Source organism: Nyctereutes procyonoides, unplaced genomic scaffold (genome assembly GCF_905146905.1).
Source record: "Nyctereutes procyonoides isolate TBG_1078 unplaced genomic scaffold, NYPRO_anot_genome, whole genome shotgun sequence".
Lineage (NCBI taxonomy): Eukaryota > Metazoa > Chordata > Mammalia > Carnivora > Canidae > Nyctereutes > Nyctereutes procyonoides.
The window spans coordinates 52996101-53018455 of NW_026575142.1; the positions used below are offsets into that span (position 1 = coordinate 52996101).

The window sequence follows — 22355 nt, forward strand, 5'->3', positions numbered from 1 at the left end:
AAAACTTTTTAGCTATCATGCAGTGGATTTTAATTTTTATACTGAGAAAATATAACCATGGATTTGAGTATTTAGTAATGGATTTGAGTTTTTAGGAATTAGTTAGAAATTACTAACTTTAGGTAGTCATTCTTAAAACTTGACATCTAGTTTAAAAAAAAATAAAATAAAAGCCTTCCAAAAGCTTTCCCTGAAGTTTTACTTTTCAACTGCAAAGGGTAAAATAACCTTCTGAAATGCCTTCTCTAAGTCCTGGTGGTGGTACGGTCTGTGGTTTGTTTGGGGAGATTTTGTTTTGTTTTTAAGAGAGAGCACTTTCTTATGAAAGACAAGGGAAAGTTTTACCTGTCTCTCTCCTGCTTTTTTTTTTTCTTTCTTTCTTTTTCTTTTAAAGATTGGTGATAAGGAATTCTAACTACTTAATGAGATGGGAGAGGCCTCACTCCATTGGAGTGGAGGACTCCAGGTGGAAGTTGATGGATTGGACAGGTAAAGAGAAGAGTCCCGCCCCCTCATGCCTATAGTTGGGTATATATTAGGGAACCTAAAATTATGTACAGAGAGAGAAAGAGAGAGAGGGACTTGAGTTCTGTTATCTTCTTAGTAGATTCCTATTGTCAGGGTCTCAGAGGGGGTGGGGGGGTTGGAAAATCCTGGAGCCAGAAGAGAGGACAGCGGCATTGATCAATCTTACTGCTAACATGTTGTACCTGGAAAACAATGCCCAGACTCAATTTAGTGAGGTAAGGATTTTAGATTTTAGCCCTCCATTTAGAGATGCTTATTCAGTTTTATTTTTTAAATAAAAGCTTACATATTTGTGGTTCTTGGTCACCCAATGTAATGTTTTTGCAAATTGTGTATAGGAATCTCCTTTTCTTGGTTAATGTTTTCTGTGGTGACTGTAAGATTTTTTTTCCTTTAAGTAGGAGATGAAATTAATAGGAGAAGAGGGAGAAGAAAAATTTCTGGGTGACATTATGTATTTGAAGAAACCCAATATTCAGGAGTTTGTAAAATCACTTTTTGTAAGAACAGACTGGGAGATCAGCTCACATTCTGCTAGATACATGGAAATAACTTCTCTGTTGGGTATTCATGTACCAGTAAGACAAATTAGTTGACTGTCTTAACTCAGTTAAGTTCTCAGTTCTATCTCCAGACTTCATCCTAAAAGCAAATGAAGCTTTTTCAAAATAATCCAGGTGAGATTTTTTTTTTTAAAGCCATCTTCATTTTGAATTCTATCAATCCAGAGACCCACCTAAATCCTCAGGGGACTTCATTCATGTCCCTGTTGTCTGGTGATTGACTTAAGACTTTCACTGTGTAATGACAAAATTATTTGGGGGTGATGGATTATTAAATATTTATACATGTGTGCATTGCAATGTGTATCATAGCGTATAAGATTTTATGTAAGGAACTGATGGTTTGCCTCTCAGATCGCTCCTCAAATTTGTCTCAGGGATTTAAATCACTGGGCAGAGGGATACGGAAACAAAACTCCTGAAGAGACTGCAAGGCTTTGAGGAAGTTTCCTAAGGTTGAGGGAGGTCTAACAACAATATTAGTTTACATTCCTCAGAATAGGGCAGCTGTGTTGACACTAATCAGATTGGGGGGGGGGGTGCGCGCGGGTGGTGAACGTGAGTTCAGTGTTTCGGATGAAAATGCTTGCAGGCGAATGCTTGGAAAAGTAGACTGGAGTGCTCAACCTGAGCTCCTTAAAAATCAAAAACAAAGTGCATAGGACTTGGGTGCACACGGCAAAAGGAAGAGTCGCGCAAAGGGCACCAGAGTGGGGCCTGCCCTGTCATATTGACCATGCTATTGTCTAGACACCTGAACTGTGTAAATATAGCAGGGGAAATATCGAGTTATCTGCAGAAGGAAAAGGAAGTGCCTATTTTCCTTTAAAACGTTCAAGCAGGCTTGCTTGTCCTCAGTGGAGAAACTTGAGTTTCTTGTTTTGCTTTACCATGGAAAGGTAGCTTAAAATGTTACCAAACGGTTAAAAAAAAAAAAAATGGAGGTGACTTTAAAGATGATCTTGTGTCTATGTGATCCCGTGTTGGCCAGTCTGAATCACTAGAGACGTGGTCTGGCAGTCATATCATATCTGACTTTGTGTTTGTTCACGAGCTTTTTCACACCTATATTTATAAGCAGGCTGGGATCTGCTTTTGTGTCTAAGTTGGAGGGGGTGCATAGGGAAGGTGGTCTAGAGGTGTCTGTAAGAAAAGTATGAAGTTGCTGCAACGTGGAGAGTAATGACTATTTCTCAGGAAGGGAAAAACTATGTAAATGGTTTGCTTTAGGAGATACCAGTATGAAAAAAATTAAAAAAAAAAAAGGAGATACCAGTATGAATTCTTCCTTTTATGGGGGCAAAAGAATCATGTCGTATGTAAGCGTATAGCAGCCTTATGGTGAGAGAAAACACCTTTCCGTGGGTTTGCAGTTTCAAAACTTTGGGTAAATGTGTATAGTTGGGTGTCCAAGTTGTCTCTTTTCTCTTGGAATGCTGCTAACATGTATAAGAGCGTATCTCTAAAAAATATGGCTGAATTTCTCCAACTTCCTGCATCTTTTCGTATATTGCTGTGGTGAATTCTATATCTTTCTACTAATGTGTATATTATGAGTAATTTTATAGCTTGATTTTCATCCTGTTGCTTAAAAATGGCTTTCTTTGCTATGTAGGGTTACATTTTACTATCTTGTCCTCCGTAAAAACGCAGCTCTCTATCTGACTAGACAAAATGTCTGGGACCGCATGGCCCTGAGAATCCGGAAATTTAATACAAAAGTTGCAGCGTTTTAGGATTCATCTTAAGATAATGTTCGTTATAAACCATTAATACAGAAACAGTGATCTATTATCGCACAAAAAATATTTAAAAATTGGACAGATGAAGAATAAGGAAGCATGTAACTCCCATGAGAGTGAAAATCACTTTGAAACTAGAACCCAATTCTCTAACTTCAAGTAATTTTTAAGTTTAATTTGTTAGTAACTTCTGTGGGCCGATAACTCCAAAACAATCTAAGAAGACCGTTCTTTCTCTACTCCCTGTTCCACAAATTTCCAATTCTTTCCCTCTGAGCAGAGGTAGATTTTGGGAAGCTGTTAGTGAACAGGCAGGGGCCCGGAAGGGAGGAGAACATGGGCAGGATGTAACAGGCTCGGCTGAAGGAGCCACCCTTGGGTTACAATGGAGAGAGTCTTCCAGTAAGCACCTCTCCACTGTGCCATGCTTGAAATAGTGCAGCCTCTGGGACTGTCTTAGCCTGAGAGGGAGACTCAAAAGAAGGGAAATTCTTCATAGATTAAGTTTTAGTTCAATTTTCTTGCTAAACAACAACAACAACCACAACCCTGGTCTCTGTGTGCGTCTGTATGTGTGCATGTGCACGTGTGTGTGTGTGTGTGAGAGAGAGAGACGAGACAGAGAGACAGAGAAACAGAGATTCTCATATCTTTCTTAGAAGGACATTTGGGACATTTCTTATTAAAAGTCCATCTGGGTTTCTGTGTGAAGATGGAAAGGTACTCAGGTTAATGGGCTCCTGCATTCTAAAACTAAACAGGACATCAAGGCTCATATACTGAGACACCTCATTTTACAAATCAAGGTCAAGAATCCCTCTTTCTGTAGTTCAGAGAGCTATAGGTGTCTAAATCAGCCCCATTTACTTAATTTAACCCTTTTCATGTCAAGAGAGAGAGAATGCATTCTGAAAAGGGCTATTATAATTCCTAGTAAATGCTCCAAAAATAAAAAAAAATTATGTAAAGAACTGATGTGCAAATCTACTTGAGAGTGAGAAGAGTAATTGGAAGGCAGCAGTATGAGATCTCAGAGTTCAGGACCTTGCCATTTCACTGACCTCTGGGCCTGCGTGGTCAAGGGAAACAGTCTTTTCTATCCTAATGCTGTCTCCAAGAGACATTTTTCCCATGGGAGTGATTTTTCTCTTAATAGTTAGTAAATGTATTATCTCAAGCTTTCCCATCTCATCCGTGTTTGAGATGTTTAGCGCCATAGGTAAAAGCATAGTAGGGAAGAAGCAGAAGCTGCAGATTTAATTTAGCTGTCAGCCAGCCTGTGTTCCTCCCTCCATGCCATGGTCTTAGATTGCATTGCTTGTTTTACAATTGGTTGCTCTCAAGCCCAGAGGGGACTGGGAGAAAGAGATCTTAGATCACAGATCATAGATCATACTTTCTTTTGCTACTATTGGAAAAATGAGTGGTGATAATAAATCACTTATCCTTTACCTAGATAAGGAAAAAGCATGTTTGGTTTGTTTTGTTTTTTAGAAGAGCAGTGATCCTCGACTGGTATGGAGAGTACACTAAGAAACATGAATGAATGTCTGGTTAGCTATGGCAACTAAAAAAAAATTGGTTGGGTTTTCATCATACCACATGCATCTCCTGAGTGCAAAGTCACTAAAAATTTTTTAGGCAATGAGTATGTATGGAATTTGGATTCTATATTCTTCTTATTAAGGGAGTTAATTAAGTCTGAGGTTAAGAGATTTTATATTTATCAAGGAAAGAAATGGGTCAAATGGATGAGAAGTATGTTGTCACAGATGTTCCTGAGCTTTCTTTGAGGTGCATAGGATTGCTTTGGGTGAGGCCTGAGCTTGTAAGATAGAGGTATATAAGTAAAAGTCCTCCCTTCATAATAATATTTTGAAAGTAAACCCCCCCTCCGTTGAATACCCTAATTTATTCTTTTAAGTGGTTTATGTCAATAAACAAGGAAGAGTAAAGACAGATACCAAAAGATACCTTTGTGAAAAATAACTTGTTTATTCCATAAAAGCCTTACTATTCTGAAGATGAAGAGTTTTCCAAGTCCAGTGGACTCAGAATTTTCTTTTGAATGTATGATGAAAAAAAAAGGTGAGATGACTGACAGACCATTATTGTTCAGTGCCAATTTAGTGGACGGAGTCACCTATGCAGGATAGGTGATAGATTTGGGTTCTGGAAGAAAATGGATTGAAGTGTGAAGGTCAAACAGTGAATCCAAGAGTGAAGCTATGGACGTAATTCCTAATCTCGTAAGAACACAATTTGGAAGCATAAGAAAATAGTAAAATGCAGGTTATTGATGTGCTACCTCTCTATACATTTTTTAATTTTCACTGGTGCCTTTTCATTAAGTTGAATTTTGTCAATAGTCACGAATACCAAGTATTGAATGAGGAGATACTTAGAAGTCCAGAGGACCGACTTACTCTTTTTAAATAAGTGTGTACTGAGCATCCGTTATGTATAAGATGGTGTGTAAGATATGAAAATACACCAAGAAGATTAAAGTTCATAGAGGAAATGACCATATACAGTTATAATACAGGGCAGATCTTCATTGTCATATGAGGAGTGTGAGCTAGATAATATAAAGAATCAAAGAGAAAGAGAGTACCTCGAAACAGGAGGATCAAGAAAGTCTATGTCCTTGAAATACGAGAGGGAAGGAGGATTTTTGGTGAAGAAACAAGCATCAGCAGAGGCATGGAGTTGGGGTGAATGCTGGTGTACTCAGCAATGTCAAAGAGTTCAGATGGAATCGAAAGCATGAAAAAATTAGGAAATCAAGTTAGAAATGTCAGATAGAGTGACTCATGGAGGGCCATGTCACATGTAATAATGTGGCAGTGATAAATCATGGAAGGGTTTTGAACAGAGGCTTGGTATAATTGGAGCTGTGGCAGGGCACACTTGGGGAGATACATGGCTCTGCTCAAGACCACCTAGGGGTATAAAAATGGGTTTCTCCACATTGCACATTGGCTATCTGTCTTTTCAAGAATATTCACTGCTTCTCTGGAACCTTTGGAAGGGTAGAAATGGATTGCGTCTGAATTCTTATACAAATTAGGTATTCTCCGTGTATTGCTCTCTTTAATAGCTATGGTCTCTGCCATGGATAAGTTGGTTTTGGTTTGTCCTAATTTATGCTTGCTATTCAAATGTAATCACAAATAGAGCCACTTTCGCTTTTGAAAAGTGTTCCATTTAGAAGACAAAGCATATGGTCACCCTACAAATAAAGACCTGCTCTTTCATTTCATATTTTCCCCAACCCCCACCCCAAAATGGAAAAGTTAAATAAATTTGTTTGTAAACAAACACAGTAGTGATCCACAAACTTAGATTTATTTCACTCACTTAGATTATTTCCCCCACAAAAGAAGCATTTCCCTACAACCCAATATTTACTGAGAGTTAATTAAGGATGGTCACAGTGCTAGGCACTGTAGGGAAAGCAGAAGTGAATAGGTTGCAGCCACTGGTATCTGAGAACTCACAATTCTCTAGTGCACATAAGGTATTAAAAATGACTTCAGTATGAAATAGAATGTGGTAGGAGACACTAAAGGCTCTCAAAGATAGTGAAATAGGTTCAAACTATTCATGATGAGGGTAACATTTCACTTCATTTAGGGACCAGATTTTTGTCAGGGTGGGGAAGGCAGGTCATTCTGGGTAGAGTAGAAAATTATTACAAATACAAGGAATAACTTCACAGGACCAGATGAAAGAGCATGATATATTGACTGGGAAAGAGAATGTTGATTTAAATACAGATCTGTATTTAGTATGAATGTCAAAATGAAAAGCTGTTGTAGAAACAGCAACAAAATATGGTAGGGACTTCTATCTTACTAAGAACTAGAACCTATGAATATTTTGAGAGCATGGACAATGTTCAGATTTAGAGATTCAAAACACTGTCTACATGCTGCAGGCATGACAAGTATCATTCTGCAGGGAAGGAGAAAAATTTAGCCCAAATGTTGGGGCTGGGTGAAGTTGAGGGTTTCCTGATCTCCCTCCTTAGACCTATGTAGGGATAGATATGATATCTTATCCCTAAAAGGACCCAGTAATTACATTCTTAAATTATCAACACCAAGAACAAAATCCAGACTGCTTCTTTATGTTAATTAGAATTAACTTTATTAAATAGTCATCTTAGAATCAGGATGAGAAGACCATTTCTCTGGTCACTGCTCTAAATGCAAATAGTAATGCTGCAGCTAAATGTGAGAGAATACACCAAGTATGATATTTGTTGAAGATGAGAATCCCAATTGGGAAATAATAGAACAGAAGCAAATATGAATGTCCCATTTAAGAAACAAATACCCTTCCCCCCAAATTAAACAAAAAACAATTAAAAAATCAAGATTTTGGTATCTCAAGTGAAAAAATCTTTACCATATTTTTTTCAAATTTCATTTTCGATGAGGATACACATTTGCGTTTAAGATTTGAACAGAAATATGAAGGGAGGACATGTCGTCACCCATATTAATATCCTTTCCTTCCCCACTCTCCTTCATCACTTCCATCTCACCCAGGAAGAAAATGTAGACAATTAAGGAGATAATAGAGGGGTAGGTTGTTGGGGGAGGTAACTTAGTGACTTGATTTAAATGCAAAGAGGCGGGCAGGAGGGAGAATTGGCCTTTCAGATAAGTGGGGGGAAGTCCAAGCTTGTATCTCATTCCTGTGTCTCCTTACACACCTAATCCTCCCCTAACATAAAGTGGATTTTGAAAATATCCAATATTGAAAAATGATTGTCCTGCTTTCAACTTTGTACCAACATTCAGGGAAACAGTGCAGTTCTAGAAATTACCAAATTGCTTATAACCTCCTTTGCAGAACTAAATAGTTAAATAAAGTGCCTGTAAAGTCTTTTCAGAAACAGTATTTTATAGTTCCCCATACTGGGTTTTCTTACTTGGTCTGATAATCTAGTACACCTATCCTATTCAAAAGGTATTCCTTTTCATATTCTGGAAAAAAAAATTCTTGGGAAGTTCTCATTGCTAAATTTATTTCTTATTTGATAATGACTAAGTTTCTACACCCTGCTTAAGTTTATTTTTCAAAGACAAAGTAAAATCAGGCTGTTGTGTAGATGGCAAGATGGCTTTACCAGGTGATATTTACCTGTCAATTTGAAATTCAGTAACTGGTGTTAAGGGAAAGCACATATTGGTTCTAGGTAAGGGAATAACTGGCAACAATAAAACATTTTTGGAATGTTAGTGGATGAGGGTAGAGTGTAAATTGATATCTCATGCTAAACCTGTGATCTGAATTGCATCTTGTCTGTGTTTCTTCAATGTTAAAAAAAAAAAAAAAAAAAGATTTCCTTATAAAAGCCGAAAGAGGGAATTTTGAGTCAAGCGGTGGTGTGTTGCCAGAGGCGGAAATTTATGAAACACTCTCGTCAGCTCTTCTGGAAACACTACAAAAGAAATAGTTCTACTTTCTTATTGGTGCTAAAGCCACTAATAGGTGCAGTTTAGTATAATACCCCGATGAGAATTACCACCCCCAAAGTCAGCTTGCCTTGGAAAGAACTCCATACAGGCATTTTCTTTTTCCTTTCAAGCTTGCGCAAAAACACCCAAAGGGGCCATTTCCAATCCAGGCAGTGAGCTTTCTCAAGTTTATTCTTTCTCAGATCACAGAGACAATGGAGAATATGCCCTGTTTACTCAAATCAGTCTGGATTAGTGTCACTCTATTGATGGAATCAGAATTAAAAGGAAAACCATTACCCTCTCAACGGGCAACATCTGATGTTTTGGGAATGGCTTGATTACTTTTAAATAGACCATGGGAGACTGTCACCAGACTAAGGCTGAGGACTCCACAGTTAGACACAGTGAGAAAGAGAGACCCTGGGTGAAGTCCAAAGCCCTTAATAAGCCTGAGGCTGGGAAATGATTTCCATAGCCAGTCCCAAAGTGCTTGAAAGGCTGAAAATCAGAATAGTAAATTTCCAGAGAAGGTACTTTTCCTGGCTTCTTTCTATAACTCCAACACCACCCCACAGATATATTTCTTAAGGTCAAATGGTTTCCACTTTTTAAGTCCCTCCTGGGAGGCTATTTCACCTTTAAACATTTCTCACCCTCCCTGACCACACACACACACACACACACACACACACACACACACACACTTCAGAATAACCGCCCCCCCCTTCCCCTTGAACTCTCCTGCACATCTCTGTTCATCCCTCATTGGTCTCCCTATGGACCAGGGGCCTTCTCCCCAATTCTAGACTGAAGACTCTTGGTGCGTAGGGATGCATGCTATGTATCTCCGTATCCTCTCCAGGACCACCAAAGGAGGTCCCTGAATGTGACGGAGGCATGCATCTGCTGCTGTTGCATGAAGGTGTATCTTCAGATAAAAATATGGCATGTTGTATGTACTTTTACAGAAATGGCTCTTTGTAACTGACCTGTGCAAAAAGCAAACTGATTGCATACATTGTACAAAGCCCTGTCTCCACCTGTATGTTCTGAATGGTGTGGTTTTCTTTGACATCTTACAAGTCTCTCTCAAGGGCGCTCTCTCTCTCTCTCTCTCTCTCTCTCTCTCTCCCCCCTCTGTCTTTTTAAATGAGCCCTGGTATTTATTTCCATTATACTTCAGTAGCAAGAAAGTTTTTAAAAGACAGGGAAGTTTCCTGAGTAAGAAATAGCTTGTATTCTAACAGAGGTAAACAGTGTAAAGTGTGTGCTGTTTTCATTTAATCGATTACCCATGAGAAAAGAGAATGTGTTTGATTTAAAAAAAAAAAGAAATAGATTTAGATTGTTATCTTGCTTTGCAGTCACTTTTTAAAAGTGTTTACTTGCTTCCACACTGATTCATTTTGTCCCCTGATTCATTTTGTCCCCTGTTTGTCTCTTGATCATCACCAGAGATCTGGGGTGGTTTGCTCTGGGTGAATAAGCTTGATGATTTGCAAATACTTTCCCGTTTCATTTTCCATGGTGTTATTATTACTAGAGGATGTCTGAGAAATCTTTAAGTCATTTTGTTCTTAAACATGGTGTCCTAGTTTTTTGTTTGTTTGTTTTCTCGTGTTCAAATAAGACACCAAGGAGCTGTTGTAATTATTAAACTGATTGATTGTTACTTTCAAAATGGAATAAAGAGGATGAAATGAATAGATGGCTGTCTTTTCAAAGTAAGGCATGTCTTCTGCATAGCTGGAAACTTTGGTTTTATTTTGCAGTTAAAAGTGACAGCTTAAAGGAATACTGCAATGTTACATAAGTCACCATGTCTAATTATAAAGCGTAGTAAATCACTGAAAATTTTAATCTCAAATACAATGGAAAATGGAGCAATCAGCAAAGAACCTGACAAGCAAAGCAAATTAGAATGCATGAAAGTGTCTCTCATTTGAATATGTATAGAATAGTAAAACTGAGTAGTATACTCCTTGTTTCATGTTTTACTTTTCTATCTGCAAATCAAGGCTAGTGTTTTAACCTCTGTGTGTGTATTATAAAGTCTGGGAAATGAAGTCATGAATTTAGACCATTTGCAGGAAAGGTTTGTAAGTCTGATAAAGTACAGTCTCAGATCCACAAAACATACATTGTAAATCCTTAATTAGGGCATTATTCTAAACTGAATTCTAGCTAACTGGGCAGAAAATCATGGAAATTAGGGAGGGAGGGACAAATTTTGTGGCCTATCCACCAGAAACTAATGTCTTACTCCAAGCTTGTTTCTGGGTGGTTTCTTTCCCAAGAAATCTGCATTTGGCCACAAACACCATCCCTAGGAAGTGAATAATTATATGACCACAAAAATTTGGATTCTTACTGCTGACCTAGATGCATTAGAAACAAACTCTAGGCCATTAGGTAAAAAAATATTGCCTTGGCACAAAAATGTGTATGTGTTTGTTTTAAGGAAGTAGAAGCTCATTAGTAAACTTCCCAGCTAGGCGTGAGCTACCAAGTATTACTCATTGCCGTGTGAGTGACAGGACTGGCTATTCTGCTACTAGTTCCCATAAAAGCTGAAGCTAAAAGCCCAATTCTCACCTACCAAAACAAAGCAAAACACAGAGTAAAGGTCATAGAGATTATTTGGAGATGCACCATAACATTCATTTGGCAGTAGTATGTGCAGACATGAATCGGATTTGAAGGCAGACTTCTCTCAGCATAAAAATCAACACTTAGTTGTTTTAGAATAAAAAAAGGCATCTTCTGGAAGTGATTTTTATTTTGAAATGATATGCACTTATTCCTTCAATAAATATTTCTGGAACAGCTACCGTGCCTCAGACCCTGTTCCAGGTATGAGACTCCATTATAACAAGAAACAATCTCTCAGAGGGCTGTGGTCTAGCAGAAAAGACAAATATTAAAAATATATATATTTGTACGGGTAATCCACATCAATTACGTGATGCCAGGGGAAATTTCAAGCAGGATCCCCATCATGGGGGAAGACATGGAACTAAAACGTACAAGATGAGCTAGGATGCATGTTGCCAGCATGAAGGCTGACAACTGAAAGAGTTTGCCTTTGAAAACCTGGAGGAGTGCCTATTTGCTGGTTCTTTGGTCAGCAAAGGAAAGAGTTTCAAATAGCGTGGCATAGACCACTTTAAAGATCTGGGGCCTTTATTCTATGACAGTTGGGACCTACTCAAAATCTTCAAGCTCAAGAGGGACGATGTGATGTCACCCGCACTGAGTTTCTGGTGGCCAAGCTCTAACGGTCTCTCACGCTTTGCAATTACACGTATTCTAAGAATGGTTAGTTTTATCTCCTGTCTTTAATATGAAAAACTTTTTTTTAAAGAAATATGTCATTTGTAGCGAAAGATTCCAGGCAGTTATTGAGCGACTCAGATTTACATGCAATCAGAATGAGAGATCCGTAACAATACGGGTTCTCAAGCCAGATTTACTGGTTTCTCACTTGGACTCTGTCACTTGCTACCTTAAGGGAGTTACTTAATCTTGTGGAGCTTCAGTTTCCTCATCTATAAAATATGCATAAAACATAGGACAATAATGCCATTTAGCTCATGAGGATTAAATGAATAAATAGAACTTAGAGACTATAAACATAAAACACATAGTTATGGACTCAGAAAGATGATCCGTAGTATTAGTGGTAGTAGTAGTAGTAATAGCTAATACTCTTTTTTTTTTTCGTAGAGAGGATTGGATATTGATGCTACTTGTGTTTCTGATTTTTTTTTTAAATCCTGATGGTCACTATTTATTGAAATTGTTATCTTTCAATTTCGCAACGTGGTAAACAAAACTATCTTCTGTGATTCAGTGTTAATCACATTCAATCACCCCATTGATTTAGGTCATAATTTCTGATACGGCCTAGACAGATATATCCTATATATAATATAAGACAGATATATACATTATGTGGTCTGACAGATATATCTTTAAGTATTTTAAATTCACTTTGAAAACCAGTGAGACATTATTGATGGGCCTCTAAAGTCACCATGGTATGCTTTCCATACAGGTGGCCTCATCGTCACTGAAAACTTTCATTGCTATGTACTCTCTTCTTTTCACATTACCAGTTCTGCTCAAGAAAGCTATAGAAATAGTGGTTGTTACAGATTGAAAATGTCCTCCCATATATTTTTGTTCCAACTTTGAAGAAATTGAAACTGTTTATTTTTCCTTCATATCTGCATCTAGAGTTACTGAATATTAGAATTATACCTTCCTGCTTTCTGCTCAGCCCCATGTTTCCTTGGTATATGATGGTGACAAAAATTTCTTGCAGACTTCAGACGCTCGTGATTCTAATTTTGTTCATTTGGTCATTACTTCATGGGAATACTGGCTTAAAGCAGAATGTGAAGTTTATTTTTTCTTAATTGAGCTCTCCACAGTGTAAAGTGGGAATATTTGGGTTGAGTTTCAACTTCAACACAATTCATTTCCTGGATTTGCAAATGCTATTGTCTAGTATTTGCCAACATTGCTGACCACCTGATCGCCCAACTTGTATTTTATTTGTCTCACCTGCGGTTGTCTGGCATTGGTTGGGGCTTTTCGGGAGCTCTTTCCTGAGTTATGGAATCTCAGACCTCAAAGGAATCTCAGCACTTTGCGTCAGAACATAAAACCGTCTAGTAAACCCTCAGCCTGCTGTCAGAAGTCCCTGTGTGCTTAGGTGCTTTATTCTCACATGTTTATTGGAAGGGATGAGTGTATTTTACCTCCAAATGTTCACTTTGGGGGATCATTTGGAAGATAAAAGAAGGGAAATATTTTACAACGAAAAAAATCTGGTCTTGAGAATAACGTGATGCTAAATAAATTCTTAAGGTTGAAGGATTGTACTTAAACTTGACATTATAACACAAATATCTTCTTGGCTGCGGATGGAGCACTTTAAATTCTAGCATAAAAGAAGCCATCATTCCTTTAGGTGAGGCAGGTGATAGAAAACTAAAACACGACAAGTATTTCTCCCTAAGGCAGTGCTTGTTGAAAAGTCACTATCCTGCTGATATTTGGGGATGAAAATGTTGTACCGCCTGCTAGCACATATTTGAAATGGATGTTTTGTCAAGCCAGGGTCAGGAGGAAAACCGTTTTCTTTTCCCAAGAGGTAGCTTTAGAATGTTCACGAAAGTCCTGAGGTGAAAGGTTCCCTCAGCTGAGGAAAGCATGTGCATGCTGCCTGGAACATTGTTGATTTTTAAGCTTGGCCTGACCAATCTGTCTTAAAAAGTAATAATAATAATAATAATAAAACAGGTTATCTCATTTTTTGAAAGTAGCCTCATGGCACCCTAAAATAGCTTTGTGGATGAGTGTGGTCATTCACCGGAATGTTAGAATTGATGTGCCTTTTATGTTTGATCCTCAGAATCAATCTCCTTATAGGAAGCTAAGGACCAGGTGGTGCATGTGCCTTACACGGAGATTTTTCAGCACGTTAGTGGCACGGGGCTGGGGGTTAGACCCCACATCACCCAGTCTAAGTTTGGAGTTCTTTTGTGTTACTCGGATCTGTTCAGGAATGTAAGTGCAGAAGAACATTTAATTCCTTAGCTTGGTCTTATAGTAAATCAAAGATTATAGATATAATTTCTTGAAATAAAATTTGGGCAAGTGATTGTTTCCTGTGACAAGGGGACATTTAAATGGAAGTAAACAAGTTGTGATTTTACCTCCCAGCAGTAACCCGTCCTATTCCTGATTTGGCTCTCATTTTTTTTTATTAACTTCTTGCTATAGACTGTGGCTCTTATTGCCATGTGGTCATAAACTAGCTATTACAGATAGTAGTATCTGATGAATAGAACTTACACAATTTCTCTTATACAAATAAATTGGAGGAGAAAGAGTTGCAGGAGCACAAATTACATCTAAGTCTCTCTTTGCATTTCACTGGTCAAAGGACTTAATGGGGACCCTTTTTTGATGTTAAATTCTTTTATAGGAAAGTGATGACAATGCCAACTTTAAGCATAAACCCAGGTATTCAATATTGAGTTTTGTTTACAGTGCTACACACTGGTACATTATTTCTGAGCAGATGAGAAGAAAATTTAGGCTCACATTATTTTCAGATTTTAAGATAACTTATTAGTGTAATCCAGGAAAGAAAAAGAGATGAAACTACAGGGATTGCATTTATAGGATACTCCTAAAGCAGTGCCCACTCAGGAAAAATCCAGTCTTCTATATTTTAATTCTAATCATCCAAATTGAAGTTCAGTGAAGAAATAAATCAGACCCTACAGATGGCTATGAGAATGAAAAAGGTGGAAAAGAGGAGAAAAACAGGAAAATACTCTTTTCTGTATTTGGAATAGTTCTTACCTATACTTACTCTTTCCTGATGGTAAAAGCAAACAGTTTGAGATTCAGCCCCTGAGTATCTCTTCACTTCATGACAGTTCTGTGTTTCAGAACACCCCCAAGGTATCCTGGGATTACCTGAAATATAAGTCTCAGGGAACAAGGTGCGTTTCATCCTTTCTGTGGTCAGATTGGCTAGTCTGTGATGAACCTGAATATATTCCAGTTATAGATGTTGCTAAAAAAAAAAAAAAGAACAAAAAAAAAAAAAGCAAAAAAATAAAACAACAAACTAGGATCCAGGGGGTGAGTCTTCTACTTCAAAGTTATTTTATAGGAAATGAGGCATCTGTTTGAAGCCAGAGGAAATCAATTGTCATACTTTATCAGGCATATTGTGTTCATTTTGCCTTTCAGGATTTGTGGAAAGATGGCTGCCTCCTCTTCCAGATGTGTTAGGGTAGATAGATAACATTTCCATTCATTCATTCATTCATTCATTCATTCACTCATTGCGTATCTACAGAGTATGTGAAGTTTATTTCAAGATCAAGATACCTTGTGGCTAGAAAGGAACAATTCTTATTTCATTTCAAATATTCCAATATTTTTTGTTGAATAAGAAATACATGGGACATAGGAGACCCCATAGAGTTCTACTGAGGGCAGTTTTTTGTTTTGTTTTTTTTGTTTGTTTGTTTGTTTGTTTGTTTTGACTAGCATGAAAATGTCCAGTTCTAACTTCTGAAGCTCTTCTCCTGGTCATCATAAATAGGCATTACATTAGCATCCTAGCATAACACCCCTCCATGTTCATGGAATTATAGTAAAGAAGGGGCACAGGCATTACTTCCTTTACCCCACTAGCTTCACTTCGGTGGAAAATGAATTTTATCCTCATTAACCTGGTACAGAGCTAACTCCATACATACATACAAAAGTGTGTAGTTGCAATGGGTTCTGGTTCTTTTTTTTTTTTATGTTTTGCTATCACCATTTTGAAACAATAGTCTATGACCCAGAGGCCCTGCATTTTCATTTTGTAATGGGTCACACAAATTATTTTGCTGGTCCTGCCTACATAGCGCTTATCTTCTTGGCTACGTTAATCTGCCCTCAGCCTCCAATCCCACTTTGTGGACATGTCCACTCTCTTGTCAAATCAAAGAGGCAAATAAGAAACTGTTGCTGTTGTTAACTGAATGCTCCTTAAATTAACCTCAAAAGTACTCTTTCTTATGGCAAATTTATGACACTGATTTTTAATAAAGCTCTGCAAAGTATCCAAGTAGATTCCCAATCATGCAATTCCTACTTTGTGTTCTAGGCAAATTAAAAGCAAGTAGTGTTGGTTTTATGCTTTTAAATGGTTTTGAAAGACAATTGAGCACACTACCTGACATATGTTTCCTTAAAGTAAAATTCGGGAAAAGTTTGAATTGAAATGCGTTTTCCCACTTTTGTCTTGGATAGTAAGCAGCCCTGTGTCTAAAGCTGAGAATTCCGATGCGTAAGTGGAGGCATTAGCATTGGAAGCACACTCTGTTGTTATTAAGTAAACTATTTCCCCTGAACTGTATAGAATTAAAAATGCTGGCATTTAAAAGCTTTGCCATCAGCACCTACAGCGCTATGAAATGACTGGGAATATGGTTTCTGCTTTTTTAGTACCACCTGATATGTTCAGTTCTCCAGCTACACCAGGGGTCTCCTTTGTGCTTCCCAAGTAAATGCATTCTCTATTTCTCTTAAGTCCTTCGAGAAGCACTGAGTGTTTGCTCACTGGCTTTTAAAGCTGGACCCCAAACTTTTCTCTTTACATATATTGAAAAAGAAAATTCAAAGGGCTATGTTTCTTTGTTCTCATCCAAGCCCACAATTAGCCAAAGTTCCATTCTGTGTAGCTGGAAGGAGGAGGAAAGGGGTGGCTCAACAGGCATTTTACTGCCTGTGAGAAAGTGCTCGGCGGGTTTCTTTGTCCTTTCTGTCAGGGCCGACTGCCTCCCTAATTGTAGTGCTGTAGGGAAGCACGTGCCTGTATGAGCATTATCTGATTCCTACAGGACATACAGGAGTGCTTTGCATGCTGACCCTTAACTTGAACACAAATAATATCTTTGCAATCCCATTCCATTGCCCCTGCTGCTGGCCTGCATGCCTCCAGACTTGAGTTCAGCTTGGGTTGGGAGTGTGGACACTGGGGCAAGGGGTGGGGGCTCCTATGTTGTTCGCTTCTCCCCTAGTTGTGTCACCTGCAGTTTTGGCCTCACCTGTTAGAAGAGTACAAATTGAAGCTGGACCAGAGGACAGGAGTAGGAGCTGCAGAAGTCAGAGGAGAGAGAAGGCAAGACAAACAGCTGCTCTTGTCAGCAGGGGGAGAAGTGTAAAGAGATTAATAGTTATTTGAAGAGCAAATGGGGACGTGGCATTCGGGCAGTGGAATGCGAATGTATAAATGTCCTGGGATGGGCGTGCGGCCTGTAACATTTAGCCAGATGCTCTCTGGACTGAATGGAATGGCCGAGTTCGTCCTTTCGCCTCCCTGTGGGAAATACCTAAAGTTTAGTCGAATAATTCAATGCCGTTAAGATTTTCGTCCACCTTCTATTTCTTTGTGAGCTTGCTTGTTCTTCTCCATCACTTGACTTGGTCGGGACTCTGCAAGTGCTACCTCAACCGAAGCACCTGACTCCTCATTTCCTTTATAAAATCAACAAGACTGCTTTTTCTCTTCTTGCTTTTACTTTGTTCCCCCTTCCTGGGCTTGAAGAGACAATGAGATTAACGTGGGTCAGAAGTGTTTACACGGGGAAAACTGGACCATACAGTGGGTGCCACTTCTGGAAACTATCCCATTTGCGTCCACTTTAGGAATGCTTCGAATTATCTCATCGGGCTGACAGGTGTGCTGGTGTTGGGCAGGGCCCTGGACTCCATCAGAGTCAGAAGATTTGGTTTCAGAATTCCCACTCTTTGCTTATTAGCTGGTACTTGAGTAAATCACTCCTGCTCTCTGATAGTAATACATTTGTGTGTGTGTGTGTGTGTGTGTGTGTGTGTATTAAATGACAAGTTAACTCATTCTTTCCATACACATCGTATCTAGTGCCTACTCTGTGCTTGTTGGCACAAAAGACATAAGAGCATCTGGCAGAGGAGCTACATGAGCTAATATACTTCTGAATTGTATCAAATATAGAATGTTAATCATAACGAGATGGGATTCCTCTTCCACATGTTCTATGCTGGCAAAGAATAAACTGCTACAAAGAAAATGAAAGAATGGATAAAAAATTAGGCTGTGTTTGGGTGACATACTAGCATGCTACATTTAAAGATATCTAGATGGCTTTCCCTAACCTTGCTACCTGTGTGCTTCTCCAGTCTCGAAGAAGTGGGTCCTTGTGGGGTGGGGGTGGAAGCATTCTTGTTACCCTGGGGCAGAATTTAGAGTGTAAGACTATAAGGACATTTGGAGGACATCTGATTTTGCTCCATATACAACTATTTGATGCTTCAAATCCCCTTTAGAACATACCATCCAGTGGTCTTTCTCATTCTGAATACTATGGCAGGAGGGGGAAAATACAAAGAAATAGGAGGTGGTATTTATTTATTTTAAATACCTTTTTTTTTAAGATTTTATTTATTCATGAGAGACACACAGAGAGAGGCAGAGACACAGGCAGAGAGAGAAGCAGACTCCCTGCGGGGAGCCCGGTGTGGGACTCCATCCCAAGGACCCTGGGATCACGATTTGAACCAAAGGCAGATGCCCCACCGCTCAGCCACCCAGGTGCCCCTTAAAGACCTATAGAGCTACTGAGCCCTGAACATTGTTGCCCAGTTCACTAATAAGTGCATATTTTACTTTATTTTTAAATTTAAATATAGTGGACATTCAATGCTACATCAGTTTCATGAGTAGTGATCCCAAGGCTCTGCCCTATGCTTTGCTCCCCGTGCATGTGGCCACTGTCTGATACCATGCAAGGCTTCCACAGCATCACTGTGTGCGTGCTCCTCTCGGTCTCTCCTCGGGGGACCACAGTCTCCAAAGGCTGCACAAAAACCCGTGTGACCTGTGCCAGGTCCTGACGAAGCACACACAGGCCTCAGACGTCCCTTGGTCCTCCCTATGACGAAGCGGTCGTTTGGCTTGGGCTGTGAGGTCTCAGAGGCCCAGGGTGCATTTCTGTAGAATGCACGCACGAAGCGGTGCCTTTTTGGGAGCAATGGCCTGCCGCTTCAAAGAGCTAACACTGGGGTTTCTGGGCGTCCCGCAGCCACAGTACACGAACCTGGGGCTCCTGAACAGCATGGACCAGCAGATTCAGAACGGCTCCTCGTCCACCAGCCCCTACAACACAGACCACGCGCAGAACAGCGTCACGGCACCGTCGCCCTACGCGCAGCCCAGCTCCACCTTCGACGCGCTGTCCCCGTCCCCCGCCATCCCCTCCAACACCGACTACCCGGGCCCGCACAGCTTCGACGTGTCCTTCCAGCAGTCCAGCACCGCCAAGTCGGCCACCTGGACGGTAAGCGCCCCCGCCCCCGAGGCCTAGGGCCGGCTTGGCCGCCCTGCGCAGGGACCACCTGCCACAGCTTAGAGACCCGCGCCAAGGCCGCCAGCGGCCTTCGTGGCTGGGTCTTTAACACCGAAGCAGAGCGAGGAGAAGTGCCCCTGGGTGGTTAGAGCCCCGATCTGGGAGCCTAAGCCCAGGTTCTGGCTGGTTCCTAACAATGTCAGCAGATCTGTGCCTGCCTGCTTCACCCCGGGGGGTGGGGGTGGGGGGTGGGAGGGGGTCCGTCCTGCAAAAGTTTTTGGGAGACTCTAAAGCATTGTGCCAACAAAAAGTATCATGAGCATGGGATACGTAATTGCATGTCCAAGAATGCAGGATAGTGATCAGTCTCATTACGCTGAAGAAGTAAAAGTCCTTTTTTTTTTAAGATTTTATTTATTTATTCATGAAGATTTTATTTATTTATTCATGAGAGACACACACACACACACAGAGAGAGAGAGAGAGAGAGAGAGAGAGAGAGAGAAGGGTAGAGACACAGGCAGAGGAAGAAGCAGCCTCCATGCAGGGAGCTCGACGTTGGACTCAATCCGGCCTCCAGGATCACGCCCTGGGCCTAAGGCAGGTGCTAAACCACTGAGCCACCCAGGCTGCCCATAAACGTCCTGTTAATATGCGATTAAAAAAATAAAATCGCCAAAATAGAATAATAAGAAATTAAAATCTCACTTATTACCGAAGGGCTAAGTTTGCTTATACATGTAGACTCTGTAGCACGAGTCATGACTTAACTGATACTTAGGAATTTAATACATTCAGAATTTTTTTTTCCTCAAAGAAGCCTCCAAAACTGTACATCAGAGTCATCAATTAGTCCAAAGAGACCTCGATTAAATAGTTGGAAAAAAAAGGACTTTACATATATAATGTTTCCAAGAAAACATAGAGATATTTTCAAAAATTAGAAAGGTGTAAGAATGTTTATTCTCTTTCAGAGTTTGTTTTGTAATGTATTATAAATAAAATTCATATGTATGGGAGGAGACTTACAAGACCGGTTTTAATTACTTGATCAAAGAATGCCCAACACCAAAGTGGCATGCATGTTTTTCAAGCAACTTAAAATTTGCATGGATTATAGAAGTGCTTCCCAGTATTATCACCTTATTGAGAAGTAGCTTTACAGTTGTTTTAACAGTTTTTTTTTCCCCATCTTTGGCAAATAGGTTTCTTTGGAAAGTATTTTACTTTGTATGTTACAGCATCTAGCTCGCTATAGCATTAATCCAACTGTATATCCTTTATAAAACAATCTACATTTGTGACACTATGTCCCATGTAGTTTCACATGTGTTCCCTCATTTTGTCTTCACTTCTTAGTGAGCTAGGTAGGACACAATTTATGATTCCCATTTTCCTAGCAAGAGAAGCTTAAGAATGTGGAGGTTAAGTGACACCCCTCAAGGGACAGAGACTTTTGCGTAGCTGGACCTATTTCTGATTGGCCCCTCCCCCACTAGATTGTGTTCTTTTTCTCCCATTCCACATCAGAATGTTCAAAATGGTCTAAAATTTTATTTTTGTGCTTTTCTTTCATGGTTTGAGAAGCGGTTCTGTCACGGTTCATATTTCAAACATAAAGTCTAAGTATGAGCCTAAAATCTGATCTTCCTCCCATGTGTTATTTATCAATTGTGTCACAGTCTTGAGTGTCTTTTATATTAATAATCCTGGAGAATGAATCCTAAAGGTGAGTAAACTTAGAGTCCATTGGCCTTAAATAAATATTGGTTGATCGATCTAAGTAATATTTTGCTGAAAACCTGCTGGAATAGCCATTTTATAAATGGAGCATGATGTGCGTTAGAATAGAGGTCGCTGCTTGGGTGTTCACAATCCCTGATCTTCCTGGCTAACAGGTTCTTGTTTGCATACTCAGGCCAACCTCCACTATGTTAGGAATAAGCACATCAGAAGGGCTGATTGAGGCCCTTACTGAGGCCACTAATGATTGAGCACTTCCCTTCTAAAATGCTTTAAGAACCATGGTTGTGGAGCTTGCTTCAAGTGGAACATTAAATCCCATCTCCCCTCGCCTCCCTCATCACCTCCTCATACAGAAATCTTAAGGTTTTTCTCAGATTGAACATCATTCTAAACCATCAAAGAAAGCCCCGTTCTCAGAGAAGTAAATTGTGTCACAGAAAAAAAAAAAGGCTGGGGAGACATACCTAAGTGGTAGGTTAAAAAAGAAAGAAAATGTCTTACGGAGCATACTGGTAAAATTTCCTTATGAGGGACAGCAGTGAGATCAGTACCCTGCGTGAAGGGGTAGGCACTGCTGCAATGGGGAAGGCCCCTGTTTGGGGGCCAGAAAACCTGGATTCTAGACATGATCATCTTTGTGACTTTAGCCAAGTCACTTCGTCTTTCTCGAGTTCAGTCCGTACCTTTGTGAGGATAAGGATGAGTCCGGTGAAACCTGCTTTCTTTTCTTTTATGGTGGAGTCCTATTAAATAATCATCATAGGACATTTGTAGAAGGACTTAAGTTCTCATTATGCATTTTGCCTGCCATGAATGAACAGCCTTGATTAAGCTGTGTTGCCTTTCTTGGCTTTCTTCCAGTCTACCCTACAGATTTCATGAGACAAGGTGATTGAGTTAGATGTCCATTCTCTCCTACTAGAGTATCACGTGGTGTTTAGAGTTTTAGTTTTAGTAAGTACGTTAGAAAACCATCAGTTTTCTTTTAGGCGCAAGTGCATTTCTCCTAAATTTAGGGCATCTGAGTAGCTGTTGAAATCACCTAAAGAAACCCTAAGATCTTAGCCAAGGACACCAGCATCTTGTACACAACAGCATCTAACTCTCTGAACCAAATTATATATCTTCCCACACAGGCACAGACCTCACTGTTTTTAAAAGTACAGTCTCATGTGTTTATTTTGTTGGGCCTCACGACTATGGCTGTTAGCCTCACTTTTCTAAATGAGGAAAGTTAGAGAAGTAAAGGTGACAAGACTGATCACCAGTCAAGGTGGGTGAGGAACCCAGGGCCCCTCACTCTCAGCTCAAGTCTCTCTGCCATCCTGTCTAGACAGCCTTTCCTCCTGATTGATAGAAGGAGACGTACAGGGCCATCCGGGCCCTGTGTGG

The 22355-nt window shown here is 39.7% G+C and overlaps 1 protein-coding gene across 5 annotated transcripts in view; it reads left to right on the forward strand.

Moving 5' to 3' along the window:
• The first annotated feature begins 565 nt into the window (after nucleotides 1–565).
• TP63 (tumor protein p63) overlaps nucleotides 566–22355 on the forward strand; it is a 101632-nt gene continuing 79842 nt past the window's right edge. For all 5 annotated transcript variants that reach the window (XM_055308504.1, XM_055308505.1, XM_055308507.1 and 2 more), the window contains exons 1-2: nucleotides 566–743; nucleotides 18954–19208. In XM_055308504.1, the coding sequence (XP_055164479.1) occupies nucleotides 702–743; nucleotides 18954–19208 (297 nt within the window). In that variant the 5' untranslated portion in view covers nucleotides 566–701. The remainder of the gene's footprint in view (nucleotides 744–18953; nucleotides 19209–22355) is intronic.